Source organism: Protopterus annectens, chromosome 1.part2, assembly GCF_019279795.1.
Source record: "Protopterus annectens isolate FY-2018-M chromosome 1.part2, PAN1.0, whole genome shotgun sequence".
NCBI classification, from domain to species: Eukaryota; Metazoa; Chordata; order Ceratodontiformes; family Protopteridae; genus Protopterus; species Protopterus annectens.
In genome coordinates this window covers 1,188,494,242-1,188,521,000 of record NC_056727.1, presented here as the reverse complement: position 1 = coordinate 1,188,521,000, position 26,759 = coordinate 1,188,494,242, and the positions used below count along the sequence as shown (strand labels likewise).

General features: G+C 40.4%; 1 protein-coding gene across 5 annotated transcripts in view; it reads right to left on the bottom strand.

Moving 5' to 3' along the window:
* Positions 1-26,759, bottom strand: part of EPHB3 (EPH receptor B3) — a 231,858-nt gene that overhangs the window by 129,092 nt on the left and 76,007 nt on the right. For all 5 annotated transcript variants that reach the window (XM_044060044.1, XM_044060039.1, XM_044060041.1 and 2 more), the window contains exons 2-3: positions 13,833-13,897; positions 4,030-4,702 (exon numbers count right to left, since the gene is read on the bottom strand). In XM_044060044.1, the coding sequence (XP_043915979.1) occupies positions 4,030-4,702; positions 13,833-13,897 (738 nt within the window). The remainder of the gene's footprint in view (positions 1-4,029; positions 4,703-13,832; positions 13,898-26,759) is intronic.

The following is a 26,759-nucleotide window of genomic DNA, read 5'->3' as shown; positions in this document are numbered from 1 at the left end:
AAAAGCCCTACATTATAATTACACTCATCTTAGTGTAGGATAGCCTTATATTTTATACATAAGTACTTGTGGTGTAGCTTTCTATTTATGTGTACCTCTAAACATCAATATGTGCTTTGTTTTCAATGTTAATAGTAAATGTATACATGTTAGTTAATTGTATATGTTACTCCATCTCTACTGTAAATTGTGAATATTCTAGAAGCTTTGATTTTGTAAAGAGTGCTTTACTGATGTTACACTTGCATTAACGTATACTTATCTTTCATAAACTTTGTATCCCGATTCCCCCCCATTCCCCCCCCCAGTAAATGTGTTCTGGACAGGAATGACCAACCCGGTTAAATAATAGTGTAAATAAAAATAAAATTGACTAAGTTTGTACAGATAGCTAATTTCGGACAGCAGTAGATAACTGTGCTAAAAAGGGAGAGAAGCCAAAGAAGAAGAACCAGGTTATTGAGTTCTACAGTGTTTGATGATTCTGTGAACTGGAAGAGGAGACGCCCACTACTTAGTGAAGACAATAGTCACATTGTGGACAAAGTCTATCCCTCCCAGTTTTGAAGCACATGAAATGATGCATAGATTAGCAGGCTGCAAGCTGCTGATTTATTCTTTCACTCACCCATTACACATGCATATGAAGTAAAATGTAGAAATCAGCCAAAAAAAAAAAATGATACGCATTACAAAACTATGATGCATATAGCAATAATATCAGGTGTTAGATAAACATTTTTTTCCTGATCTAACTTGCCAAAATGAGAGCAGAAAAGACAAATCATCATGACAAACCTGCCTGTGCTGTCAATTTCCAAGGACAGGGTAAAGTGCCACTAAAAAATGGAATGTGCAAGTGACTGTGAAATGCAGGCTTTGCTAATCTGGTGTCAGCCTTTAACAGGATGATTTAGTGGTTGTTAGTATGTTTAAAAATCTTATAGCTCAACTTGTTACAGCACTCACACTGAGGGCCAACTGCATCTACTGGTGGTCTTTTCATGGACGAAGCCTGAGGCATTGATTAATCTCAGTGAATAGAACCCTGAAAGCTTTTTAGCTTCTTGTTGTGTAATAACTGAAGTGAAGCCAGCAAATATACGGCACAAATTACAGACCTACTGTATAATGTGTGAAAAAGATTAAACATGTACAGCAACTTTCAAATATTTCAAAAAGTGTGTGCTGCACTAATTTTCATTCAAGTGCCATGCCATTTTTTTGTGAATAATCTCTCGTCACCATCAAGAATCATTTGTAATCATATTAAAACCCAGTGTGTACTTACTGTAAAGTATTCCTGAACATTAACAAATAAGCAAATAAAGAAACTTCCTATCAAGATGGATGTTAGATGTGAGAACAAGTTACTCAGATTTCATTAGTTAGATAGGGGAAAACTGCCTGTAATATGACTTTTCTTGTAAACATGGCTTCTGATGATGGTTGTGCTGAGGCATAAATGTGTGCTAACCCTGTATGTTGTACCACGGACCTTTGTTAGTGGGAACTTGACTGAAATGTTGCTCCAGCAACCAATCTGAATGGGCAGTGTTATGCAAATGTGTTCCTTAACGAAGGGCTGCACAGAAGCAGTAAGCTGTGGTGCCCATAACTGCTAGTGCTGTAAGGACAATGGTCAGTTTCTGTTCTCAGTGCACCTCTGCTGGCCTTTTAGCAGATGTATTTTATGCTTCTGATTTGCATGCTGTGGGTGAGTACTGTATTTGAGATGAATAATGCATGCTATATCCCTTTCACCCGATGCATTCCAAAGAAGAACAAAGATGCATTCTGCCAATACAACAAGCCTTGGCAAGGGGCATAAACGGGAATGATATCATTTGGCAGAGACAAATGCTACAAACAGATAGGTCACAAACACTCCCAGAATGAAGGGAACAGTCAGAAAAGATGGAAGTATAATCAAAGTATGAACTACCGTTTAGCAAACCCTTCAATGGGAGCGGCAGAGACATTTATTTTGATGTATTTACTCATCAGCTGTTATAAACAACTTACTGTATTGTGACATTTACGGAGAAGATAAACAGACTTTGGAAATTTGTTATCTAGGATTTAATAGATTCACAGTTTGTCTGTAACATGAAACCTCCTAATATTCCTATAATGGGAACATTTCTTTAGACCAATTACAGACATAAAAGTACAGAAATTAACATTTTTCAAATAAATGTAATTCCAGTACATGCTTCACATCTTCTGAATGTTACACACTCCATTAAATGCAAATGTGTCTCACGTTTATTCAAGGAGTCTTAGTAAAACAGCATGTATATGTTTCAACTTGGAAACTCATGACTGGGGGGTAAACACTTACATAATACTATCTAATACAAAAATTAGGGTCAAAGTCAGAATAGCCATGGTTTCCATATTTGTATGCTTGGAAAATGACTTCAGAGTTCTCAGCCATCAGCTGAAGTTCCATATTATTTTTAGATTAGATAGAAGAATACCTATTATGAGGTACGTGCTGCTTAACTTTCGGCTTTTCCCGGTTAGGGGTCGCCACAGCGAAACTCCGGTCCGCTAATGATTGGTAGTGGATTTTTATGTACCTGGTTACCAGCCCTGACGCTCAACCTTCAACGAAGGCATGCCCCATTCACATATGCCTCCACACAGAAGACGCTTTAGCTGAGAATCGAATGGGACAACGTCTTGCTATGAGGCGACAACGCTACTGCAGCACCACCACCGCAGTTTGCCAAGACCCCATAAATGACATTCAGGGTAAATGAACAGCAGCCATTTGTATGCCATGAGAGTGTTAGATGGAAATTCTGAATAAATTAACAACGCAGATCTTTAGACAACACAAAGTAGACACCTGGCTGAGTAGAATATGGGTCTCTGAAGTCATAGTATTTTTGGAAATGAGGGTTCCAAAACACCTATCTTGGATTGCCCCTGTCAGGTTGGTAGTCTGTGTAGTTTGTTTGAAAATGCCTGCGTGTCACTGTCTTGTTAAAGTCAGGTCTATCGTTTAAAGTGAAGTCTATTTTGGGGTGAAAAGTGTATCTGACATGGGCTGAATCAGACCTGAATTCCTCCCATGTTAGAGAATAAATGCTCCAGCTCCTTTTAAAAAAAAAAATAAATAAATGTTCATCTTCTATGTGATTGTTACTTATCTACTTCAAATAATGCTAATTATAATAAAAATAATGCTACGCCTCTTGTAGTCTGCCTTCTGTACAGAATTGTTAGTGTGGTTCTAGAGTACAAGGCAGGATGTTTGCGGCTCCTAAAACAGACTATACTACAATGGAGCTGTGATTCTGAATGCTAGAAGAACTGCATATCCAAACACTTTGGTGTTGATACAGAATTGTAAAAAAGGTAAATATTGTTAAATAAAATATGAAAATAGCCTACTAAATGGCAAAGGAATTCCCACTGCTGACAACAGTAACATGCCAAATATGGGAAATTAGAAGTCGGCAGCTAAAGTTACTGAAGCACCTGACCCAAGTAGTATTTGGGTGATGAGAAGACATGTGATGCTCTGCCTGCTTCTGCATTACTCCTGATGAAGCACTTGTTTTGTAAAACCAAACAGATAATACTACCTTTTACATCCAGAAAAAAAAGGTAGTTCTCAAACACTGTCTTTTTCTGCCTTAAATGTTTATATTTTTCATAACATAAAGAAGCTGTAAACTTTTTTGTGTGATGCAAATGCATCAGCTGCTGGACAAACTCTATAGTGTGTTGAACCAAAAATGTCCCAAGTGTATATGACATGCAAAGGATAACTTGGGAAGTCCAATCTAAATAAATCTGTGCATTGAAGTCGATAGGAAAAATGCCACATTACAACTGGCCAGCAATTTTTGATTTCAGTCAAGTTTCATAAATATCTGTTATAAATATGTGATGAGTTAAGTAGCATAAGATTTTGTCCCGTGAATCTTCTAGCTAAATACAAAGTTATGCACAGCTTTGCTGCCTAGGGGGCCCATCTAATACACATGAAGAGCAAAATGTTAGATGCCTTACCTTGGCACTGCGTGTCCTTCATTGCAGGCTCAAATCCAGCTGCACACGTACATGATCCAACAGGCACCATCCACTCTCCGTCTCCATTACAGTAAAGTTTTAAGGGTACTGACACCTCAACAGCATTGGGAATACATGTTCCTGGTGTTATGATCAGTGATGTTTGCTCTGCTCCAGTTACAGATTCAGGGAACATGGCAAAACTGGCAATGATGCTGGGACATTTTTTGAAGTAGACACGGGCAGAAATTAGTGACATACAGGCACCTAGGTCCTGAAAAGCCAAATAGAACCCCTTCTTTGACAGTGGACCAAAGCTGCGCACTTTAACATTCACTCTACCAGATTCCAGTGTGGAGAAGCTTTCATCTGGAGCAATGGTGTCTACTTTGATGTAAGGATTCTCCATCCAGAAAGGAGTGCTTTCAGTTGCAGAGTCAGTATCTGACTCATAATAAAATAGATTAAAGGTCTCCTTGCAAGATCCAGGAATGTTGGGAATGCTATTACAATCCCTAACTGTAAATTTTAGCTCCAAATAGACTCGCTGAGCATTCTGACGCTCAATGTACGTGGTCCGTAACCAATTGTTCTGATTGAGCTCCATGACGTTACACACCTGGTAAGTGCGAATTGGATTCATTGCTTCATCATATCCACTAACCTCTTCCCACTAGAAAACAAACAAACAAAAAAAACATCAGACTGTGTACTCAACTTAATAACTCAGTTTCTACTAGGAAGCAATCATTCAAAAATTGCACCAGCTAAGAGCTGAAAATAAGGACAGACACCTTGATATTTACTGTGCAAAACAGACTTTGTAATAGCACTGTGTGCTAATTATGAACTTGGAAAATGGAAACAGAATCATTATGAAATACTGACAGGTTATACCAGAAGAAGTGTGTATGTGTACATATGTCTATATACAGTAAATACTCCTCCAAAACCTCTTTTTTGTACAGTGACTGTCTACCTCTGTCTCCCACACACTACTACTTAAATACAGTAACTCCAAAGTTGCACTGTAATATAGTAAAGCTATCCCCTTTCTCCACTGTTAGTATATTTAATTTCTGGGGTGGAAAATGAAATGGCCCACACAGAAGCTAGGTTTTGAGTTCTTTTTATGTTATCACAAATGTAACATGTTTGCTTGGCATTTGAGATCACGTCAGTTAGACATTGTTCTGTTTTGTTCATACTGATTGATGATGGGCCTGTTCAACTAATTTTCTGTTGACCATAGTTTATTGTGGATTTAAAATAATAGACTCATGTACGAGTCTGTTACCTATTATCTAAAAAAACTTTTCACTTAATCACAAAATATCTAAAAATGTCATCTAATACACATTTACTCCAAAGCACACTTTGTCTAATTACATTATATGTAAAACTTCATATATAGCAAACATTGCTCTTCCTGTGTCCTCCCCCCACTTTTTTACTTAAATACACTAACTCCAAAGTTGCACAACCACAGAGAAAAGAAAACTTTTCATACACTGTATCTCTTCTGGTGCTTCAATACAAACTTCTAGCAACAGAGATCTAACAAGAGTGGGCAGTAGAAAAGTATGAATATTGACAGGTACGAACCTGCATTGCAATTCCCGTGATCCAGGACCATCCTAGCAGTGCTTTTCTATTGCCTTACACATTTTTCTATCAAATGTGTGCAAGTCATTTGTGTTTTTGATATAATGTGTTTTAGATCAATTGTGACATTTCTTTTAGGTGAAATGTGCTTTAAATCAAAGATGTGAATATATTCAGGTAGGTAAGATAAAGATATATGAATATAAGTTTGCACACACACACACACACACACACACACACACACACACACACACACACACACACACACACAGTCTCCCACCTTTACCAAAGTAAGCCTCTTTAAAATTTCCAACAAGAAAAAGAAAGAATGGAGATTCATATATTTGACAAGTATGAATACTGATCTGGTAACAGCAGCTGATCTCTATGATGAATGCACTTGTAGGATAGTCATTACATATCTGTAATATTGCATGCTTCATCGTGCCTGATTGTGAATTATTTTGCTGTCATTCTTTACATTTCACCACAAGGTTATTACTTTACTACTGATTTTTCAATTGCACATTTACTATTTTTTCTTTTAACATTGTTGACTATTTCTTGTCTTCAGTATATTACGTACTTCCTTGCCCTGTGGCCTAGGTTAGAGCTGAAAAGGGTCTAAGGACCAGTTCACTTACCAAACAAATAAAAGCATATAATGGCCATGATTCAGAAAACCTGCCACCACAAGCTCTCTGTTCGTAATGCCTCACTTCAATATAATGTGATTCAAATGATAAAACCACAGGAAGCAATACTTCATTAGATGGTCATTATGTCAGTGAATCAAACACTGCAAAGTAAGAGGTGAGCATTCCAGTGTTCCTTCTACCCATTCACCCAACACAGTTATAGGCACCTACAAACGTGTAAGCGAGCATGTGTGTGCGAGCACACGCGCGCACACACACACACACACACACACACACACACACACACACACACACACACACACACACACACACACACACACACACACACACACAAAGTCAAATGAGAATTGTACAATCAGGCAGATGAAGTCATAAGATATGATCAGGATCTCTGGCACTGCTAATTATATCTAATCATGTCTTGCTTAGTTATACTGCATACTGTGCATTATATCTCATATTAACATCACTTTTACAGTAGTCCCAAACTGGGTTAAACATTCACTACATAGTAAATTTATTCACTGGATCAGAATCGACTTGTAAAGTTAATTCAATGTCATTTTGCTGAGAGAATGCTTCCTATGCACGAGGCTTCAATGTGCATTGGTAAATGATACTCAAAGAGTTAAATATCTCAAAGCAGTGTAGCTCCCAAGGTGGATTATATGTTGTTTGCTTTATAGTAATAGAGGAGATTTGCAAAGCTTTGCATGCCGCTTTTAGTAAACAATAAATATTAAATCTTTACAGGTGCACGCAGGGTGTGGATAAAGAAAGCAAAGGAGTTCCACTCTCCTCTTTCTGCAAGTCATGCAATTAGACAATTTTGTTCTTTAGAAACATCTGATCCTAACCCACATCATACACTGGCTTAAAATTCTGTAACATTAAACTCCAATCCACCCCCACTCCAAAACATAAAACTTCCTTAGATACCCATTTACCTTTAGAGAAGCACCTGTTTAAACATTAGCTTTGTGGCGTCATTACTGATGAGAGGCCCTGTTTTACACTAAACTGCCCCATTACTGACAGCCCACTCAAGTATGCTCTGTTTTCTTTGCTAATGGCTCCTCTTCTATAAATGGTACTTCTTGCAAAAATCCTTCTGCAAATAGCCTCAGTCTCCAACCTTTTGTTTACCAAAATGTCTCTTTCATTAAACAGTACCCCCCAAAGGACTGATGGCAAAAGAGGAAAGAGAGGACTTGTTGCAGCGATAACTACGACATAATGTAAATCTGAATGTAGGTGGACAATATACTGCCTCATCTTATTAGTATTACTACTAGTTCTTTCTAGTCCTTGCTTTGCCAGAAAAAGATATAAGAAAAAAGCAAAATAAAGGCTATTACCCATTTATACAGCAGAAGTTGAAATTGAAAACCTCTAAATAAAAAAATAAATAAAAAATAAAACATCCATACCAAAATATAGGAGGGAGTCAAATGGCACATACAGAACACAAAAGAGTTCAAATTGTATCAAATATCACTCCATTTTTATTGTGCCATTTCTTGCAAATCCATTTCTGGTAGAACAGACAACAGCAATAACCAAGGAAGATCACAGACAACTCAGAGGACGAAAAAACCCCCCACTTACTTTCAAGTACTTATAGTTTTTTTAGTACGCTGTATGCTGTTCTTCAGAAGTACTATTTTGCTATCATTTTCAAAGCAGCACATTAAATGTTTAAGTTGATGATGGTTAGAAATGTAGATACCGTTTCTTTTGGCAGCAGGCTGTTTTGTGTCAGGGCAAGTTCACTGAAAGTCCCCTTTGTACCGTGATAGAAAGATTGCAATTTAAAAATGGGAGCCAGATAGTTGTTTTGAACAATATTTTTTTTATTTATTTGTCTTTGTTAACTGGAAAGTCCAAGTGGGCAAATCCCATTTTTAGCAGAGGCCTAGGATGAAAAGCTCCAGCAAATACATTTAAAATACTAATAACAAAAAAATGTTTTTACAATGACATATCACATAGTTTATGAGACATCTAGATACAAAAGTACAGTTGTGTACACTTACCATAAATGTAAATGCTCGTGTGTATTCACTGTTGCAGTCATTACATTTGGGGTAATCTGCTGGCAAGTTGCCCTTAGTCGGCCTGAATTCCAAAGTCTTGGGTCCTGCATCGGTTGCTGTCTCCTCTTCCACGATGTTAGGTCGTCAGGGGGTATAAAACAAGCAGCAGACACCATTTTCTTTAGTTTTTCTTGCCCCGGATGTCAAGTGCCCCCAATAAAGGTAGCAAAAAAAAAAAAAAAAAAAATAATATATATATATATATATATATATAAACTATATATACATGCATCAATACAAACTTTACCTTCATCTACAAGCAAATACACCACACAGGTTGTAGAAGATAGAGAAGGAAAGATGAACTCCAAAATGAAAGGGGGATGGCAGGCAGGTAACCTGGACTGCAACAGTGAATACACTCAAACATCTACATTTATGGTAAGTGTACACAACTGTACTATGTTTTTCGTTGTTTCACTGTTGCAGTCATTACATTTGGGTAGAATCCCAAATCTATGGATGGGAGGCTGGAGCTAAACAGCATTAGGGGCGGCTATAAGGCCCTGCAGTGGCAAAGCTGGCCCTGGACTTAGAGTAGAGAGGCAAATGATTTTTTTAAAGGTGTGAACAGAACTCCACGTAGCAACCTCTAGAATGTCTTTGTTTGGTACTCCTGAGAAAGGCTGCTGATGTAGCTGCAGCTCTGGTGGAATGAGACCTAATGCCCTTGGGCACAGGTTTGCCATGGTGTAAGTAGCAGAAACAAATGCAGTGGCTTATCCACTTTTAAATAGTCTGCTTTGAAATAGCCTTTCCTTCTGATCCTGCAGCATATGTCACTAGTAATTGCTCAGTTTTTCTTAAGAGCTTTAGTCCTGCTCAAGTAGAATCTTAGCTGTCTGTGCACGTCCAAGGAATGCAGAATTCTCTCACCCTTGTTCTACGGATTTGGATAAAAGGTTGGCAGATGAATCATTTGGTTAAGAGCCACACTGGAAACCACCTTAGTCATAAATGAAGGATTGGTCCTCAGAGACACCCTGTCTGGGTAAAATATGATAAAAGGCTCCACAGCCATGAGGGCCTGTAGCTCTGAGACTCTTCTTGCTGAAGTAATTGCTAGGAGCAGAGCTGTTTTCCATGATGATAACTTTATATCTGCAGTAGCAGCTGGTTCAAATGGAGGCAGGGTGAGCTTTTCCAACACATAACTGAGGTCCCATGCAGGTACTGGTGATCTTCTGGGAGGCCTTAAATTTTTGGCTCCTCTAAGACACTGCTTTAGTAAAGGATGAGAAAAGATTGGTGGCTCTGTATTGTAATGAGCCGAAATGGCAGACGCATGGATTTTTATTGATGAGAAAGATAGACCTTTGTCAAGCATCTCAGTCAAGTATTGTAATATCTGAGGACTATTTGGTTCTGCTGTATCAGTTCCTTGTGTTCGATTCCAAGCACAGAATCTCTTCCATTTATCAGCATAAGATTTTCTAGTACTAGGCCTTCTGGCTTCCAAAATGACATCCATCACAGCTTTACTGAGAGGTGTTGCTTGCATAACTACATGATCAGCCATGCTGCCAGGTTCAGTGTTTAGAGCGGACTGCGCAGGATCTGATTGTTTTGCTGGGACAGTAGTTGAGGTCTTTGAGGTAAGGTCCAAGCTGGGTATTGAGACAAGTTCCTTTGGAATGGGTACCAGTATTGGCAGGGCCAGTCCGGGGCAATTAGTATCATCTTTGGTTTCTCTTCTCAGACTTTTAGTAGGACCTTGGGAAGAAGAGGCACAGGAGGAAAGGCATAAACTGATAGGATTTTCCAACTGAAAGATAGGGCGTCCACTTTCCATAAGTCCTTGTGCAGAATCTTTTCAATTGATAATTTTGAGGAGAGGCAAATAGATCTATGTCCGGGCTCCCCCATTTCTTTGTTATCATGCTGAAGACTTGTGGATCTAGTTTCCACTTGTGAGGAAGGTTTCTGCTTAAATCGTCTGCCAGAGTATTTTGTTTTCCTGGCAGGAATTGAGCTTGAAGATGTACTTGGTAAGTCAAAGCGGTGTCCCACAGTGCCATGGCTAATCTGCAAAGGGGGTATGAGTGCGTGCCCCCCTGCTCGTTTATATGCCACATAACCGTGGTGTTGTCAGTCTTTATCAGTAGTTGTCCTGGATGAAGTAAGTCCTTGAAGGCTGTCAGGGCAGCTTTCTTTGATTATCTTGATACTTTGAGTATCTCGCGGCATGCCGGACTCCACATGGGTCTCAGTAGGGGCCTGCGACTCTAAAGTAGCGGGTATCAGGGGCTGTGAAAGCACCTCACTGAGTACCGGCGAACCGGCGACTGTCTTAGGAGACGCTTCATCGTCGGTTTTGGTCCTCGACGGTCTGCCTCTGTCCTTTTCTTTGCATTTTTTGTGTACTCCGGTAGTCGGATTGCTATCCAACGACATTTCAGGGTAGTTAAATCTGTTTCCAAAATATTTTGAGGCAAAAATATACTGACGCTTAATATTGCGTTGGTTAAATCTAGCACAAAACTGACAGCCAGGCACATTGTGATCAGGGCCTAGGCAAGGAATACAGTATAAATGGAAATCCTTATGAGGTATTTGCTTCCCACAAGTAATCCAATTATTAACTTTTTTCTGACATCGGTATGGAGTAAGAAAAACGTTTCCCCAATGCGGTACTTCGCTTTAGTGAAGACTTCGGTTCTGAAACTCTAATTCAAAAATTTCAGGAGTCGGCCGACCGGTACTTGCAAACTGCTTCTGCTTCTGGCACCTCGCGGCAAGAAAGACTAAAGAAAATGGTGTTGGCTGCTTGTTTTATACCCCTGACGACCTGAAGTCATGGAAGAGGAGACAGCAACCGATGCAGGACCCAAGACTTTGGAATTCAGGCCGACTGAGGGCAACCTGCCAACAGATTACCCCAAATGTAATGACTGCAACAGTGAAACACAAAGAACATCAGGTAATTTTTCTGTAATGACACTATACAACGATAAAACAGTTATTTCTTCAGTGATGACATTTTACATGATATTAAATTCCAAGTATAAAACATTTGGTATGCAAACAGCTCAAAGACAACATAAACAACATTAGACATAACTTACAGGAGGGTTACAGTACACATGTTAGGAGGGTTACAGTACAGATGTTAGGAATAAGTACAATTAAGGTAAGGAGTTTGAAACATCAGTCAGTAGGCAGACAATAAAGGTAAAAGAAGGAGAGAGGCTATGTATAGCTGATGAGTCCAGAAGAGTCAGGCAAAAATTCTAGGGTATATATGGACACAGAACCTAGTTGTAAGAGAATGGTGGAGAGTAACTGAAGAAGATGGAATAAGTGGGAAGGTGGGAAAGAAACTGAAATGTAAAGCGGGGATTCGTATAGGAAAGTAACTGAGGATGAGTAGTACAAAGGATCGTTTTGAAGAAGGGGACAGAGGTTAGAAAGACATAGGGGGTATATGAACTTACAAAGGAAATTGGAGTTATCCAGGTGAGGAACACGTGCACAACCATGTGTGGTTTAGGTGCGGTGTTAGTAGGGGATTTGAAAGAGGAAATCTTTTTAGGTGTGTTGGGATGGTGTTTCACAGTTTAGATACTTAATGGGAGTACTGTAAGTTACCTACTGAGTTATTAATAGAGGCTGTTGTGATTACTAAGAGCGTATTGGTTGAGTGAAGGTCCATACCTGCAGAGTAGTGCAATAGGCTATCTTTTAGTTCTGGACATTTTTTTCTGGGCACGTATAAGACTGCCGGCAGTAAAAAGATGCAAGTATGTGAAATAGTTGGGCAGCTCAAGCCATGTTTTGTTGCTTCAGTGCTCTGCAATGAGAATTACCATATGTAAGGTTGGCAGCAAATGTGGCTACTTTATTGTGACAGGCAGAAAGTTTAGCTTTAACTGTAGTATTTATGTTTGTAAGAACAGGTGACCTATACAGCAGGGGTGGAAGAAGGTAGGCAGCTATTTGTTTTGCGTTCTCTGTCAGGTAGTGTTTGGTTTTAGAGATGGAGCGGAGTTTCTAGCATGTATTTTAACTGCTTGCAATAAGTGTTGGACAGAATTACACTTATTTTAATGTAGAATAATCTAGGAGCTCTTATATAAGGATGTGGAAATACTGTCCCTCATGTGGTGGAAAGCCCGTCTGGGGAAAAAAAAAAGCTTTTTTAACTCTAGCTAGTTTTGATATTGTCTGTCTTGCATTTTTTAAAAAGCTTAGTGCTCACACTTGTGCAATGAAGTTTTGTCATGCAGCCATTTTAAATAAATATGATTTGTAAGATTTACTCTTATTTAATTATATAGATATATCCACTTCTGCAATTCTTATTTATTTTTAATTTAACTACTGTGATGAGATTGTTAAAATGCTTCTTTCCATATATTGTAGTTATGTTTTATATGTACAACATCTAAGAATTATGCATGTAAACATATGAAAACAAATACACTTGAATTGCATTTACAACAATAATTATGTTAATGTGCTACATTAAGAAATAACATGCTCTGTTTTGCCTATAAAAATCCAGTTCTCTTCAACTCTAGGATATTTATCACACTGATTTTTGGAACTGTTTTTAGTATGTACCACATGGCTGGCCTCAGCTACCTCAATTCATGGAAACAGCCCTCAAGTAAAACACTAAACATTGTGTAGCTTTGGTGTAGGTATATAGTGGATAACAACCCAGGGTCATTAGGTGATTCTGTTCATCAAACTGCACCTCCATTATAAACATTTGAATGCCTGAGGCTCCTTCTTGTAACCAGGTGTATTATTTTAGTTATTAAGTGCTTAACCTATATGATAAACGCTATTAAAAGAAGGCATTCTATAACGAAGTACATTTAATTAGTTTTATAGCCCAAATGGGTTGTGAGATTTCCCCTCATGCCAGCTACCTCTGCAAAGCTGCTTCATGAGGTTTCTTAGTTATGAACCCATGAACAGTGGATTTTGCTCAGCTGCTGTTAACCTGAAGTCTGGAAGTATATCTTTAAATATACAGTATGACTGCTGCACAGGCAAGTTAAGAGATCATCATTTTGGGGAAAGAGCTATTACAGAGAATTCTGCTACCAGCTACAATTCCAGCAAACTAAGTTTGATAAGTGATCCTGAGTACCAGAAGGGCAGGATGGAGGACCAATTAACCTAGAGTAGCCATCACACCACTCAGAGTTCAAGGGTACAATCAATGCAGTGCTGTCCAAGCAATCGCAATATATTGTGTTAAAAAGGTTACATGGGCATTGCCGACATCTTTACACTTTGTCATTATAGCAACATCTTCCCAGAAAAAAATGCTGTAATAAATTAAAATACCACCAATAAAAGTGCTGCCATGAATGTATAATTTTAATATTTATGCTGAAAGGTGTTGAAAATGTGATATTGTAAAGTAGGACAAATTTAATTGCAAAAAAAAAAAATCAGTTATATCAATGAATTTTCATGAAGCACTTACTCCATTCTCTGGATATGCTGTCCAGCTCAATTCTGATGATGCCCACTTTGTGTCCATTAATGTTTCTGTGAATGTCAAAACAGAAAATAAATATTGCAATTAATATCGGACAGTGAGTAACTTCACTAGACCACATTATTACTTGTTACACACTCAGTGGCTCATCATACATACTTCATTTCATCTGAATGGCAATCTGTTGTTTCGACAGTTAAAGCCAGAACTGTCAAACTTACAAAACTCATCCTTGCTGATAGTGGCATAATTTTCATAACAAAGTGCAAGCCCTTAGAAGTCTGGTTTCAATGACTATAAACATACCTTTGGGCTTAGAGCTGATTAACTGCTTATCTGCAATTCCACAATTTGTACATTTCTAAGTTTTTTTTTTTCATTTCTTTATGAAGTTTCCCAACTCCTTTGACATGCCAGAGAAAGATTACCTGTTCAGAATATGATGTCATCACTGCTGTTTCATCAAACATCAACAAATCATGGCATTTTTCAACAGAAAAGAACAGGCACTTACTTATCACTGATTGTGTAATGTGTACCAACAGCATTTTCACATATATTACATTGAAACTAACTCAGACAAATTACAAATGCATCAATGTGTTAGCGCAGTAACATAGCCCGCGCAGTTATCTGTTTTTCTAAAGCAAAGAAAAGGTGTTTTCCAGAAAAAAAAAATGCAAACCCGCTTTACTGACCTGCTATATTAACAAATGGACCAGTATTAGCAGAGACAATTGCGGTTGTGTAATAAACTAACTGTGGTATTTTGATAGGTTCTCGCCAAGTTTACTAATAACATACTACCATAAAGTACAGTTTTGTACCTACCATAAATGTAGATGTCCGAACTGGATAGCATCTGCAGTCATAACAAGTGGGTTGTCCTGTCGTCAGGCAGCCCTGCAGTCGGCCGGATTCCAAAGTCCGGGTCCGGCTTCGGCTGATGTCGCACTCCACCCGACGTCATCTCTGTTGGTCTTCGGGTATAAAAGCATCAGCCGACGCCATTTTCCTCAGTGTTTCTTGCCCCAGATGCCAGTAGCCCTCTTGCAGGCTAAAAATTTGGATAGATGCCAATGTTTCCAAATAGATAGAGGTAAACACAGCAATAAGCATATATGTACATATATACAAACAAATACACCATAAAAGACTCACCCCCAACAGCTAGCTATTAGGAGGGTAAACACCCTAGGAGTACCACAGAGGGGAAGGAGGGAGGGTAATCCTGACTGCAGATGCTATCCAGTTCGGACATCTACATTTATGGTAGGTACAAAACTGTACTATGTCCTTCATGGATGCATCTGCAGTCATAACAAGTGGGTAGAATACCATAGCCAACTAGGGAGGAGGATAAAAGTAGATTATGGTGTGTTTAGGATCCCTTGCAGTACAGCAGTGGCAAACCCTGCTCGGGATCTGGAATATAGAGGCAAATTATAATGCTTGGCAAATGTATGCACGGAGGTCCAAGTAGCCGCCTCAATAATGTCTTTGGTTGCCACTCCTCGTAAGAAGGCTGTGGTAGTGGCTGTTGCCCTTGTAGAATGAGGTCTTATGTTCTGTGGAATTGGTTTTCCATGGAAGGAGTAACAGTATCGTATGCAATTTCCTATCCATTTGGAGATTGTCTGTTTGGAAATAGCTTTTCCTTCCCTTCCTGTTGCATAGGCTACAAAAAGTTGGTCAGTCTTTCTGCTATTTTTGTTCTGTCCAAGTAGTAGCGTAGCTGTCTATGTACATCCAAGGTATGCAGTATTCTTTCCCTCTGTTTTGTGGGTTGGGAAAGAAGGTAGGTAGGTGGATTGCCTGGTTTAAAGACACTCTGGATACCACCTTGGGCATAAATGTAGGATTAGTCCTCATGGACACTCTATCTTGGTGGAAGATTAGGAAGGGTTGCACTGCCATTAAGGCCTGTAGTTCTGAAACCCTCCTTGCTGAAGTAATTGCCAGTAGGAAAGCAGTTTTCCATGACAGGTGTTGTAGGTCTGCTGTTGCTGATGGTTCAAAGGGTGATAGTGTCAACTTTTCTAGCACAAAGTTTAAATCCCAAGCTGGTAATGGTGGTTTCCTTGGAGGTTTTACATTCTTGATTCCTCTGAGGAACTGCCTGAGCAAAGGGTGTGAAAAAACAGGTGGATCAAAGCGGTATTCTGCTGAAATAGCTGATGCATGTATCTTGATGGAGGAGTAGGACAGGCCTGAATGAAGAAGTTCGCCAGATACTCCAGAATGTTAGGCATATCTATGTTTGACACATCTTTTCCTCTTTCCGTACTCCAAATGACAAACCTTTTCCATTTTCCAGCATAGTTCCTTCTTGTTGAAGGTCTGCGTGCTTCAAGAATAATGTCTTTAACTCTTTGGGAAAGTTCTGGATTAGCTGCTGCTATGTGATGTTCCATGCAGTCAGTTGCAGCGTTTTAGGTTTGGATGTATGATGCTGTAGTTGTTCTGAGTTAACATCAAAGGCATCAGGGTATTGGCCACATATTGTTCGAGACATGCTCTTCAGTAGTGGGTACCAGTGTTGTCTTGGCCAGTTTGGAGCTATCAGGATTATCCTTGGACGTTCTTCCTTGATTTTTAGTAGTACCTTGTGTATCAAAGGAAGAGGTGGGAATGCATATGCTGTTAGGCCTTTCCAGTTGAAGGAGAGTGAGTCCACTTTCCATGCTAGTGGGTGGAATGTCCTTGTGCAGAATTTTTGAGCTGGTGATTGAGAGGTGATGCGAATAGGTCTATCTGTGGCATTCCCCATTTCTTGAGATGGTCTTGAAGATGTCCGGTGCAGCTTCCATTCGTGGGCATCGAAGTGGTTCTGCTTAATATGTCTGCTAGAGTATTGTCTTTCCCGGTACAAATATTGCCTGTAACTGAATGTTGTAGCTGAGTGCCAGGGTCCACAGCTCCAAGGTCATTCTGCATAGGGGGTATGAATGAGTGCCTCCCTGTTTGTTGATGTACCACATGACTGTGGTGTTGTCTGTCCTTATCATCAACTGGCCCTCTTTGAGAAATGGTTTGAACTTTTGGATTGCCAGTTTTACTGCCAGCATTTCTTTTAGATTGATGTGCAGGTGAAGTTGATCCTGTGTCCACAATCCTTGCACGCATTTGTCCAGCATGTGGGCCCCCATCCTAGGTCTGAAGCGTCTGTTGTGATGGTCTGGCTTGGTTGACATCTGCGAAAGGGTAGGCCTGGGTTTGACTGGCATGCCTGAGCCCACCATAGGAACTCCTGTTTTAAGCATGGAATTAGTGGGATTTCTGTTTCTAGACTGTGTCTGTGTTGGGACCATAAATTCTTTAGGTACCACTGTAGTTTCCTCATATGTAGTCTGGCAAATGGGACCAAGATTATGCATGATGCCATGAAGCCCAAGGCCTGCAGAACTTTTCTTGCTGTTAACTTGTTCAGTTTTGTTAGTGCCAAGAAGTAAAGAGGAAGTTCTTTTGTTTTTCTGTAGTCAGGAATGCCATTTGTTGTACTGTGTCCAATTCCGCCCAAGAATGTCCTTGTTTGGGATGGTATCAGCCTTGACTTTTGTAAATTGACTGTGTATCCCAGTCCTTGTAGCAAGTAAATGACCCTTTGTAAATCTGTTGTCAGCTTGCTTTTGTTGTCCCCTTGTAGCAGGCAGTCGTCCAGGTATGGGTAAATTTGAATTCCCTGTAGTCTGCAATGGGCGATTACTGATGCCAGGCATTTTGTGAATACTCTGGGCGCAGTAGATAAGCCAAAGGGCAATGCTGAGAATTGATAGTGCTCTGATCCTGCAAGAAATCTGAGGTATCTTCTGCAGATTGGTCGAATGGGGACGTGCAGGTATGCCTCCTTGAGATCTAGAGTTACCAGCCAAGACTCCTTGCCCAGCATGGGAAGAAGTTGCTGTAGGGTCAGCATTTTGAATTTTGGGACAATGATGTATGTATTTAAGGTGGACAGGTCGAGAATTGCTCTCCAACTTTTTCCTTTCTTGGAACTAGGAATAGTCTGGAGTAGAACCCCTTTCCTTGTTCTGCTGTTGGCACTCTTTCCACAGCTCTCATGTTTGCTAACTCCATTATCTGGCGTAGAGCCTCTGTTTTTTGATTTGGAGGTAGATTTGGCATTCCTCTTTTGACTGGTAAAGTGTGGAAGTGAAACCGGTAACCTTGATCTATGGTTTGTAAAATCCACTTGTCTTTTGTTATGTAGTGCCAGTTCTTTGAAAATAAGGTTAACTTTCCGCCTAGAGGAGCTGCTATTTGTTCCCTGGTAGGCGGATTTAGGATTAAGTCACTGTGGTTGTGCTGATGTAGTGGCAGTGGCTGTGTCTGTGCCTCTGTTGTTACCTTGCCACTGTCGTCCTCTGTAGGCACCTCCTCTGGATTGGTTTCTGCCTCTGGAACGTCTATTCCTGCCCCTTTGAAATTTTGTGGAGTCAGGAAAGGACCAATTTTTGGCAGGCCAGTTCCTGCTAAACCTTGGGGGTTGAACCTGCAAGAAATCTTTAACAGTTTGAACAGATTTTGCCTTTTCTTCCATTTTCTTCATAACCTGCTGGGCAGGTGTACCAAACAAACTTGTCTTGTCCATAGGAGCATCTAGCAACTTAGCTTTAACATGATCTTCTTGTTCCTTTAGCCATGCATGCCTTCTTATCACTGTGCCTGTCATGGCTGATCTAAATGAAGCCTCCAGTGCATCATAGCCACATTTTAAGGAATGGTTGCTAACCTGTTGTATGTTATTTACCATCTCTAATACATATTTCTTATCAAGAGATTCATCAGTGGTTAGTTTTTTAGTTAACTGATCAAGCATAAACTCTTGGTATTGTATCATGTGAAATTTAGCTGTGGTCGCGGCTACTGCCTTGGGACCCTGGGATATAGTGTCTGGGTCTGCAAGTGGGGCCTAGTAAAGGTGGTGATGAGTATCTGGCACCCTGTAAAATCTGTCTGGTTTGGCAGGGGCTGGGGGTAAAGAATCTGGAGCGGAGCAAACATCATTGAAAGCATCATCCACCACAGAGAGAACAGGAGGTATAGCTAAGGGCCTGTGCTGTGGGAGGTGCAGAAAGGTCCTAAGTCTTTTTCTGGAGTCTGAAAAATCCTGTTGCTGCCATTGGAACTGTTCTCGCATGGCATGCAAGGTTTCCCCAAAGGAGAATTCTTCTGGTGGGGAAGCAGCTGGAATGGATTCTTCAGCATCAGAATCTTCAAAATTGGAGAAGGGAGCCTCAGGCTGGTCAGTTATGTCTGATTCATCAGCAGAATCATCAGAAGACACTGGCTCAGGGGCTCTGCCCTAGGTCTCTTCTCTGGGGGCTGAGAGGCCCTGTCTGGGTGAGATTGAGATCCTCTAATTAAAGAAATTAAATCTTCTGCCAAAGAAAGCATTTGAGAACTAGAAGAGGGCCTGGATGTGGGGGGTTTAACAGGCACTGTTTTAGTAGTCTTGGCTGCTTTAGCCCTGGCGAAGGCCTTAATGGACATGGCAGCTGGAGGCCTAGCAGCACCACGTGCTGGGGTAGAGACATCCAAGGGGATGGTGTCTGATAAGTCAACCACCGTAGTGGGTAAAATTTCTGAGGTCGATTCAAGAGTTGTAGCAGGGGCCTCAGTTGTAAGAATAGGTTCAGCTGTACTTTGAGCAGTTTTTCGGTTTCGCCGAAACCGAGACACTCATGTTTGCTTTACCGTGGTTTCGGCGAAACCGCGGACCGCGAGTGTCGGTCTTTATCTTTGCGTTTTTGGGGGTAGTCGGAGGATCCGACGGCATAATGTACGCAAAATCAGAACCGAAAAACTGTTCTGCAAACTCCGACCGACGCCTAAGCGTTCGTCGGTTGAAAGAGCACAGGCGAACAGGCTGCTACGTCGTGGGCTGGGCCTAAACAAGGCAGACAGTAAGAGTGGAAATCTTTATGAGGTATTTGTTTCCCACAGGTTAAACAATTGTTAACTTTTTCTGACATCGGCTGAGGCAAGAAAGAGTCCCCAACGGGGTACTTAGCTTTAGCAGTCTTCGAAGTAGTATTCGGTAGAAGTAATCTCTGGATCCGACCGACCGGCACTTGCGAACAGCTTCTGCTTCGGGCGCCACGCGGCAAGAAAGACTGAGGAAAATGGCGTCGGCTGATGCTTTTATACCCGAAGACCAACAGAGATGACGTCGGGTGGAGTGCGACATCAGCCGAAGCCGGACCCGGACTTTGGAATCCGGCCGACTGCAGGGCTGCCTGACGACAGGACAACCCACTTGTTATGACTGCAGATGCATCCATGAAGGACATCAGATACAATAACTCAGAAATTATAGAAAGACCTGTGCACAGACAATCTGTCAGCATGGAGTTGTACACTGCATTACTGTGTTAACAGCCTGGGCATATACTTCGAAAGAAGGTCAAACAGTACGCGGACAAGAATTTGGGGTACCTCAGCTGTAGGTCTTAGCCACTGGTGTGACAAGGCATGATGTTATCTCTCTGTCTATCTATGAGTTAGTCCCACTAAGCTAGTAGCCTCTTTATTATGGAAGACCACAGGTGGTATTTATACTACTAGGTGATATTTGGCTAGGGCATTGGAGAACATGATACGTTAGGAGTATCAGCTTCTGCTAGCTTAGCTTTCTTCCTCTCCAAAGTTTTCATACGCATGACACTGGTATAATGGAATCTGCAATATCAGAAAACTGATTATCTGTTTTGCAGTAAATTTTCTGTTGCATTGATTCAACATTAGCAGAATTTATTAAGAGTGAAGAGACAACTCATTTAAAATGTTGTCAATGGCCACAAGCACACAGATATGCACCTACAGAAAAATGTAATAAGAAGGAAAAAGTCAGTTTTAAAGACGTGTTCAACATCAGAACTCCAGCTCATCCTAAAGCGTCTGCTTCAATTTAACAGTCACCGTACATAACTGGCACCAACATGGCTGCATAGCACATCTTTTCAGTACATTTGAAGGGCTGCTGTTTATAGCATCAGCAGAATAGCAATCACAACACAGTGCAGTAGACATGACTAGTGCTATTGAGGACGAATAGGGATAAATTAGTATTTTGTCTATGAAAACTTACTTTACCACAACATCTTAAGATTATAAAAATGAAAACTGTATTTGGAGAGGTAATCTAAAATGTTTTACTGATGGATGACAATTACTGACCTTTTCAGTAAGGACTACAGTAAGTGGGAAATTAATCATGGCAACTTTAGAGAGGACAGTTTACTTTTCTAGTGTCTGGGTTAGTTTGTAAAGATACAAAGACTGTGCTAAACTGCAAAACAGACAGAGACTGTGCACATGGTGTCTTAACTCCTGTAATGACTTATATATATATATTGCCATCTCTTTCACTCGCTCTCTCCCTCTCTGTACACACACACACACACACACACACACACACACATACATATGTATATATCTATCTCTTTCCAACTACCCACTTACCTTAACCCAAACCCTAACCCTAAGGTCCGTCACTATCGCACACTCACCTCACCCGCTCCCTAACCTAACTCACTTAAATCCGCCCTAACCCTCATGTCCACTCAATCGCACACACACCTAACCTCAGCCCTAACCCTAACTCACCTAAATCACCCTAACACTCACATCCACACAATCGCACACCTACCTGAATCCGACCAGTAACTTTCCACCTTAACACTGAAAATACCGAAGCAACGGACAACCAAATTCTTTCCCAAGGAAAAAATTTGAGTTTCTGCTGCTTCGATATTTTGCAGTTTCACGAAAAATAAGTTTGATCAAATCAGCATTCGCTTTTTTAAGCGTTCGAGGATATAATATAGACCCTATATATATATATATATATATATATATATATATATATATATATATATATATATATATATATATATATACATACACATATACATATACATACATACACACACACACACACACAGTCTATCTATGCATCTATCTACCTGTCTATCTATCTGTCTGTCTATCTCACTCTCTCTAAATATATGGGCTCCATTCACTGAATCTAAGACACAGTCAGTAGAACAGGTTGAGCAGTGTCTCAATCATCAAATGAACAACTTATTAAATGAGTTGCAAAGCCAGTTGAAAGGTGCTCTCTGTACTTTGTGTGATATTATGACACAGCAGTGATTGAGAAGATGCCTTTTCCTTGCTGCAGCATAATCTGAAGGTTGGCATATATAGAGAGATTCCCCACAAGGGTCTATGGGGGTGGGCTGCTCTCCTGCTAAAAAGCTGTTGGTATTTTCTTTTTGTTTGTTGTGTATCTATGCAGATTTAGATGTGAGTATGTGTGGAGTATGATTTGACTATATGGAATGTGTGTGTGTGTGTTTTATTCAAAATATAGTCATACTCCTATATATGAGCCCACATAAGCACGCGCACACACACACACACACACACACACACACACACACACACACACACACACACACACACACACACACACACACACACACACACACCCCCCTATGATTTATGCATGTTACAGTGGAGAGGTCTTCCTTTTAAGACATTCACTACTTCTTCACTTTATCAGTCATACTCCTGTATCTCATGGCAAGGCCTATTTTTTTACCATGGTCTACAATAAAGGCTGCTATTTCCCCCCTTACATGGGATCTAGATGGTGGCACTAATACATGCCTTATGATTGTGTGGGTAGTTTGTAAAACAAAGATATCTTTGATTTGTTCTACATTTCTTTTCACCCTCATAAAACATATGTGACTCTCAACAATATGCATTTTTAATTCATATGTGGGGAACAGGATTCTCTGCCAACCAAGATTACAGTTACTTCAGAAGATGGCAGAACTGCAATGGGATGGGGCCTTTAGGCATCTAGAATGCTATGCCACACTGCAATGGGTGAAGCTACTGGCCATACTGTTTGTGTCTGTATCTTCCAACATCACAGGTGAATTTGCTTTATGACAAGTCACTCATTTTGGATAGTGACACTTTCCTAGGCATATCACTGCTTGGTGACTAGAGCAGAGTCGTTACCAGGAGTTGCCCAACTAACTATGTACACAAAGGGGAATGTAGGGGGACTCTTCCACATACAGAGATCTGCTTTTTGGGCAATAGAAAGTGAAAACTAAGTGCCACAGGAGGACTGAATATGAAGCAGGAAATAATGAGCAATTGACATGCCGTCTGCTAAGTGTACAGTAAATGATTAACGTTGCTTAGCAGTACTAAAAGATGTCTTTTAAAGCTAGATATAAAGTATGAAGGACATGCCTGAATTGGACGGACTGCTTACATGCTGTGAGATCCTGACTTAGGCATTTCATCTACCTGTGCTTTAGCTGTACCAAACTGTCTATGGGCTTAAGTAAAGGGAAGTGAACAAAACACCCAGAACTGCATTACTGGCATGTTTCTGCAGTGAGATTTGAATTTCAAATGGGGAGAAAAAAATGCTGTTGGTCATTATGGAGTTGGTGGGTGGTAAAGCAACCTCTGCTGTTACAAGGAGATGTGTCTTCCAAACCCGAAACACAACTGATTTGGGATGTAAATGGGAGATGTGTTAGAGATGGAACAATAGGAAATGTAAGTCAGCAAAAGAGAAAAAAATGTATAAAAAATAGCAGATTCTGAAGAACTAGAGCATGATATGGAAAAGCAGTACAGCTCAGGATGGGGTCGGTTAAATGTACCCCATGATTTCTACCTTGAACTATAAAAATGGATTATTTCTCAACGGGAACTACAATGGAGCATAGGCTAGTTTTGATGCATCCCAACACTGAGTTCCCCAGTTAAGTTTTCGGCTGGGATCCTTCTGTGTGGAGTCTGCATGTCCTCCTTGCATTTGTGTGGATTTCACAATGTCTCTGGTTTCTACACACAGACGCATAAACATGTCCACTGCTGAGCTGTACATCTTCCAAATAGCCTGTAGATATGCCTGCGGTATGGCTTAATGTCCTGCCCAGCACTAGGTCCTTGTCTTATGCTCAGTGCCTTCCGGAACAATTTCTAGAAACCCTGCTACCAGTGAATAGGATGATGCAGAAAATGAATAATTACTGCCCGGTATTTTACTGTGATGCAACTATTTAACAATACGTTCCAGCTTCCTTCAGAAATGCAGTATGACACTGACTGCCAACCCCAGCCTATAAACACATGCGTGGCTAACACGTTTGACACGATGACTCTGCTGGTGTTCTGCGTTTATTAGTTCTCAGTAGAAAGGCTTCACCTTTCATTTTACTTTACAGTTCTTTTCTGTGTATCACACTCCCTTCTGGAAAAAATCCCGATGTGAATATCCAGTCAAGCTTTAATGTTTTTCACCTCTCGCATAATCATCAAAACATGATTAGACATAATTAAGACATTAAACTATAGCCACCAACACTAGACAAAGTCATGGATACATATATTATGTACTCTAGTCATACCCAGCTGTAGAATTACAGCTGATAAATAAATAGTAAGTTAAGGGAGAGGGGAATAGGTGCTGAGAGAAAAACAGAGTGCGGTGAGAATAACCAAGCTTCTACAACTAGTAGTATGTTTATTTATGACATCTTTTCAACAGGTTTTAGAAACCTCTCTGTATTCATTCAGTCTCCAGTCTATACCTATACTATGAACATGAATGAAGAAATAACTGCGACATTAGTAAAACCACTTCAGATAAGAAAGATGGTCCACAAAGTTCTGATCTGTAGACATATTCCATCTGTATAGCTCCATGTCATCTGGTGCTATTAAAGTGTATTTTTGAAGGAAGCTAATTTATTACACAAACTCTGTTGTGTCCTGAGATTAATGCAAACAAGTTACTGGTTTCTATGCAAAGCATATTTAACACTTATGCAGTTAGCACTCTGCTATTTTTTAAAGAATGTATTTTAACACCCTATATTCTCCATTCCACGAAACAGTCTGGACAACTGAGATGGGACATCATTTGAGTATTTGAAATGCTTCACATGTTCATGCGGTATAGACAGGGAAATCTGAGCTTTCAAGTGCAAGCAGAACTTGATAAGTGCTCGTGCTGGGGGAGGGGCACAGCTGTAAGATGAAGGGTGACATATGAAGGCATGTATTTACAAAAAAAGTGGTTTGCCACGTATCACAGCAAGCACAGAAATACCTAGCTATTGTCACTGCTTGGGTTTTCCAAAGAACAAAAAAAAAAAAAAAAGATTTACAAGGAAGATTTGAACTGGATACAAATACATATTCCAGCTGCTGTTAAACATGGACTTGTGCCAGCAGTACTTAAAATGGGTAAGTTACTGCAGTGTAACAGATGGGCATTTGCAGAATAGACCCTGTGCTACTTCTACCGTCACAGGCAGTGTTACTAGTTTTTGTCTCCACCTGCTGGTACGTATCTTAATTCACAAAACTTAGAAACTGTTAAAGGGAACAATTGTACTTTAAATAGAAGCCTTTTACAGAGAATGTTGTCCACAAAGATAAAAGGCTGAATCAAAAATTTGAGATTCTGATGGTGGTTGCTTCCTAATCATCACTGTCCAGCTTTGTTGCCAGTTTAATCTGTTTTCTTTTCCGCAGCACTACAGTGTTTTTACTAACCTTCTGACCTTAGGAACGAGTGTCCCTCAGTAGGCTAGAATAATTTTCATAAATCTGTATCCTGAAGCTTCGTATGTTCCAGTTAACGTCATGTCCTTACAAGGCAAACACAGGCTCCTTTGGAGAGTTTCACTGGTTAGTTCATACTACAGCTACTTTCCAAAAAGTACAGTTTTGTACCTACCATAAATGTAGATGTTCGAGTGCTAATACAGCTGCAGTCATAACAGATGGGTTCTCCTGCCGTCAGGCGGGTCCTCAGTCGGCCGAATTCCAAAGTCTAGGTCCGGCGTCAGTTGTCGTCGCTTCTTCCCTGACGTCAGTGCGACAGGGGTATAAAAGAACCAGCCAACGCCATTTTCTTCAGTTTTTCTTGCCCCAGATGTCAGGTGCCCCCAGAAGGAAGGCAATACATAAATTTGTGTAATAAAGCAATGCCATATAATCAAAATACAGTAGTGCAAGCAAATACATCAAGAATGAATACCCCAATCTGGTTGCATGAGGATATGTCAGCCAATAGGCCTATCCCAAGAGGGGAAGGAGGGAGGGAAACCTGGACTGCAGCTGTATTAGCACTCGAACATCTACATTTATGGTAGGTACAAAACTGTACTATGTTCATCGTGCATACAGCTGCAGTCATAACAGATGGGTAGAATCCCAAAGCTAAGTAAGGGGTGGTAGGCACTAGGTGGAACTAGGAGGAGCCAGAATGCCCTGCAAGACTGCAGTGGCAAAGCCCGCTCTAGATTTGGAGGATAGTGGAAGGTGGTAGTGCTTGGAGAAGGTATGCACAGAACTCCAAGTGGCTGCTTCCAAAATATCTTTGGTAGGAACTCCTCTGAGAAAAGCTGCAGAGGTAGCCGTGGCCCTTGTGGAGTGAGATCCGATGCCTGTAGGTACAGTTTTGCCATGAAAAGAATAGCAAAAGCGTATGCAGTGGGCTATCCATTTTGAGATTGTCTGTTTGGAAATTGGCTTTCCTTGAGCTCCTATAGCATAGGACACAAAGAGCTGTTCTGATTTTCTGAAAGGCTTTGTTCTGTCCAAATAATAACGCAGTTGTTTGTGGATGTCCAAGGAATGTAGTAATCTCTCCCCTTTGTTTTGAGGATTAGGATAAAAGGTAGGCAAGTGTATAGCCTGATTCAAAGCTATCCTGGATACCACTTTAGGCATAAAGGAAGGATTGGTTCGTAAGGAAACTCTGTCCTGATGGAAGATGATAAAAGGCTGCACAGTCATGAGAGCTTGTAGTTCCGATACCCTACGAGCTGAGGTAATAGCCAGAATGAAAGCTGTTTT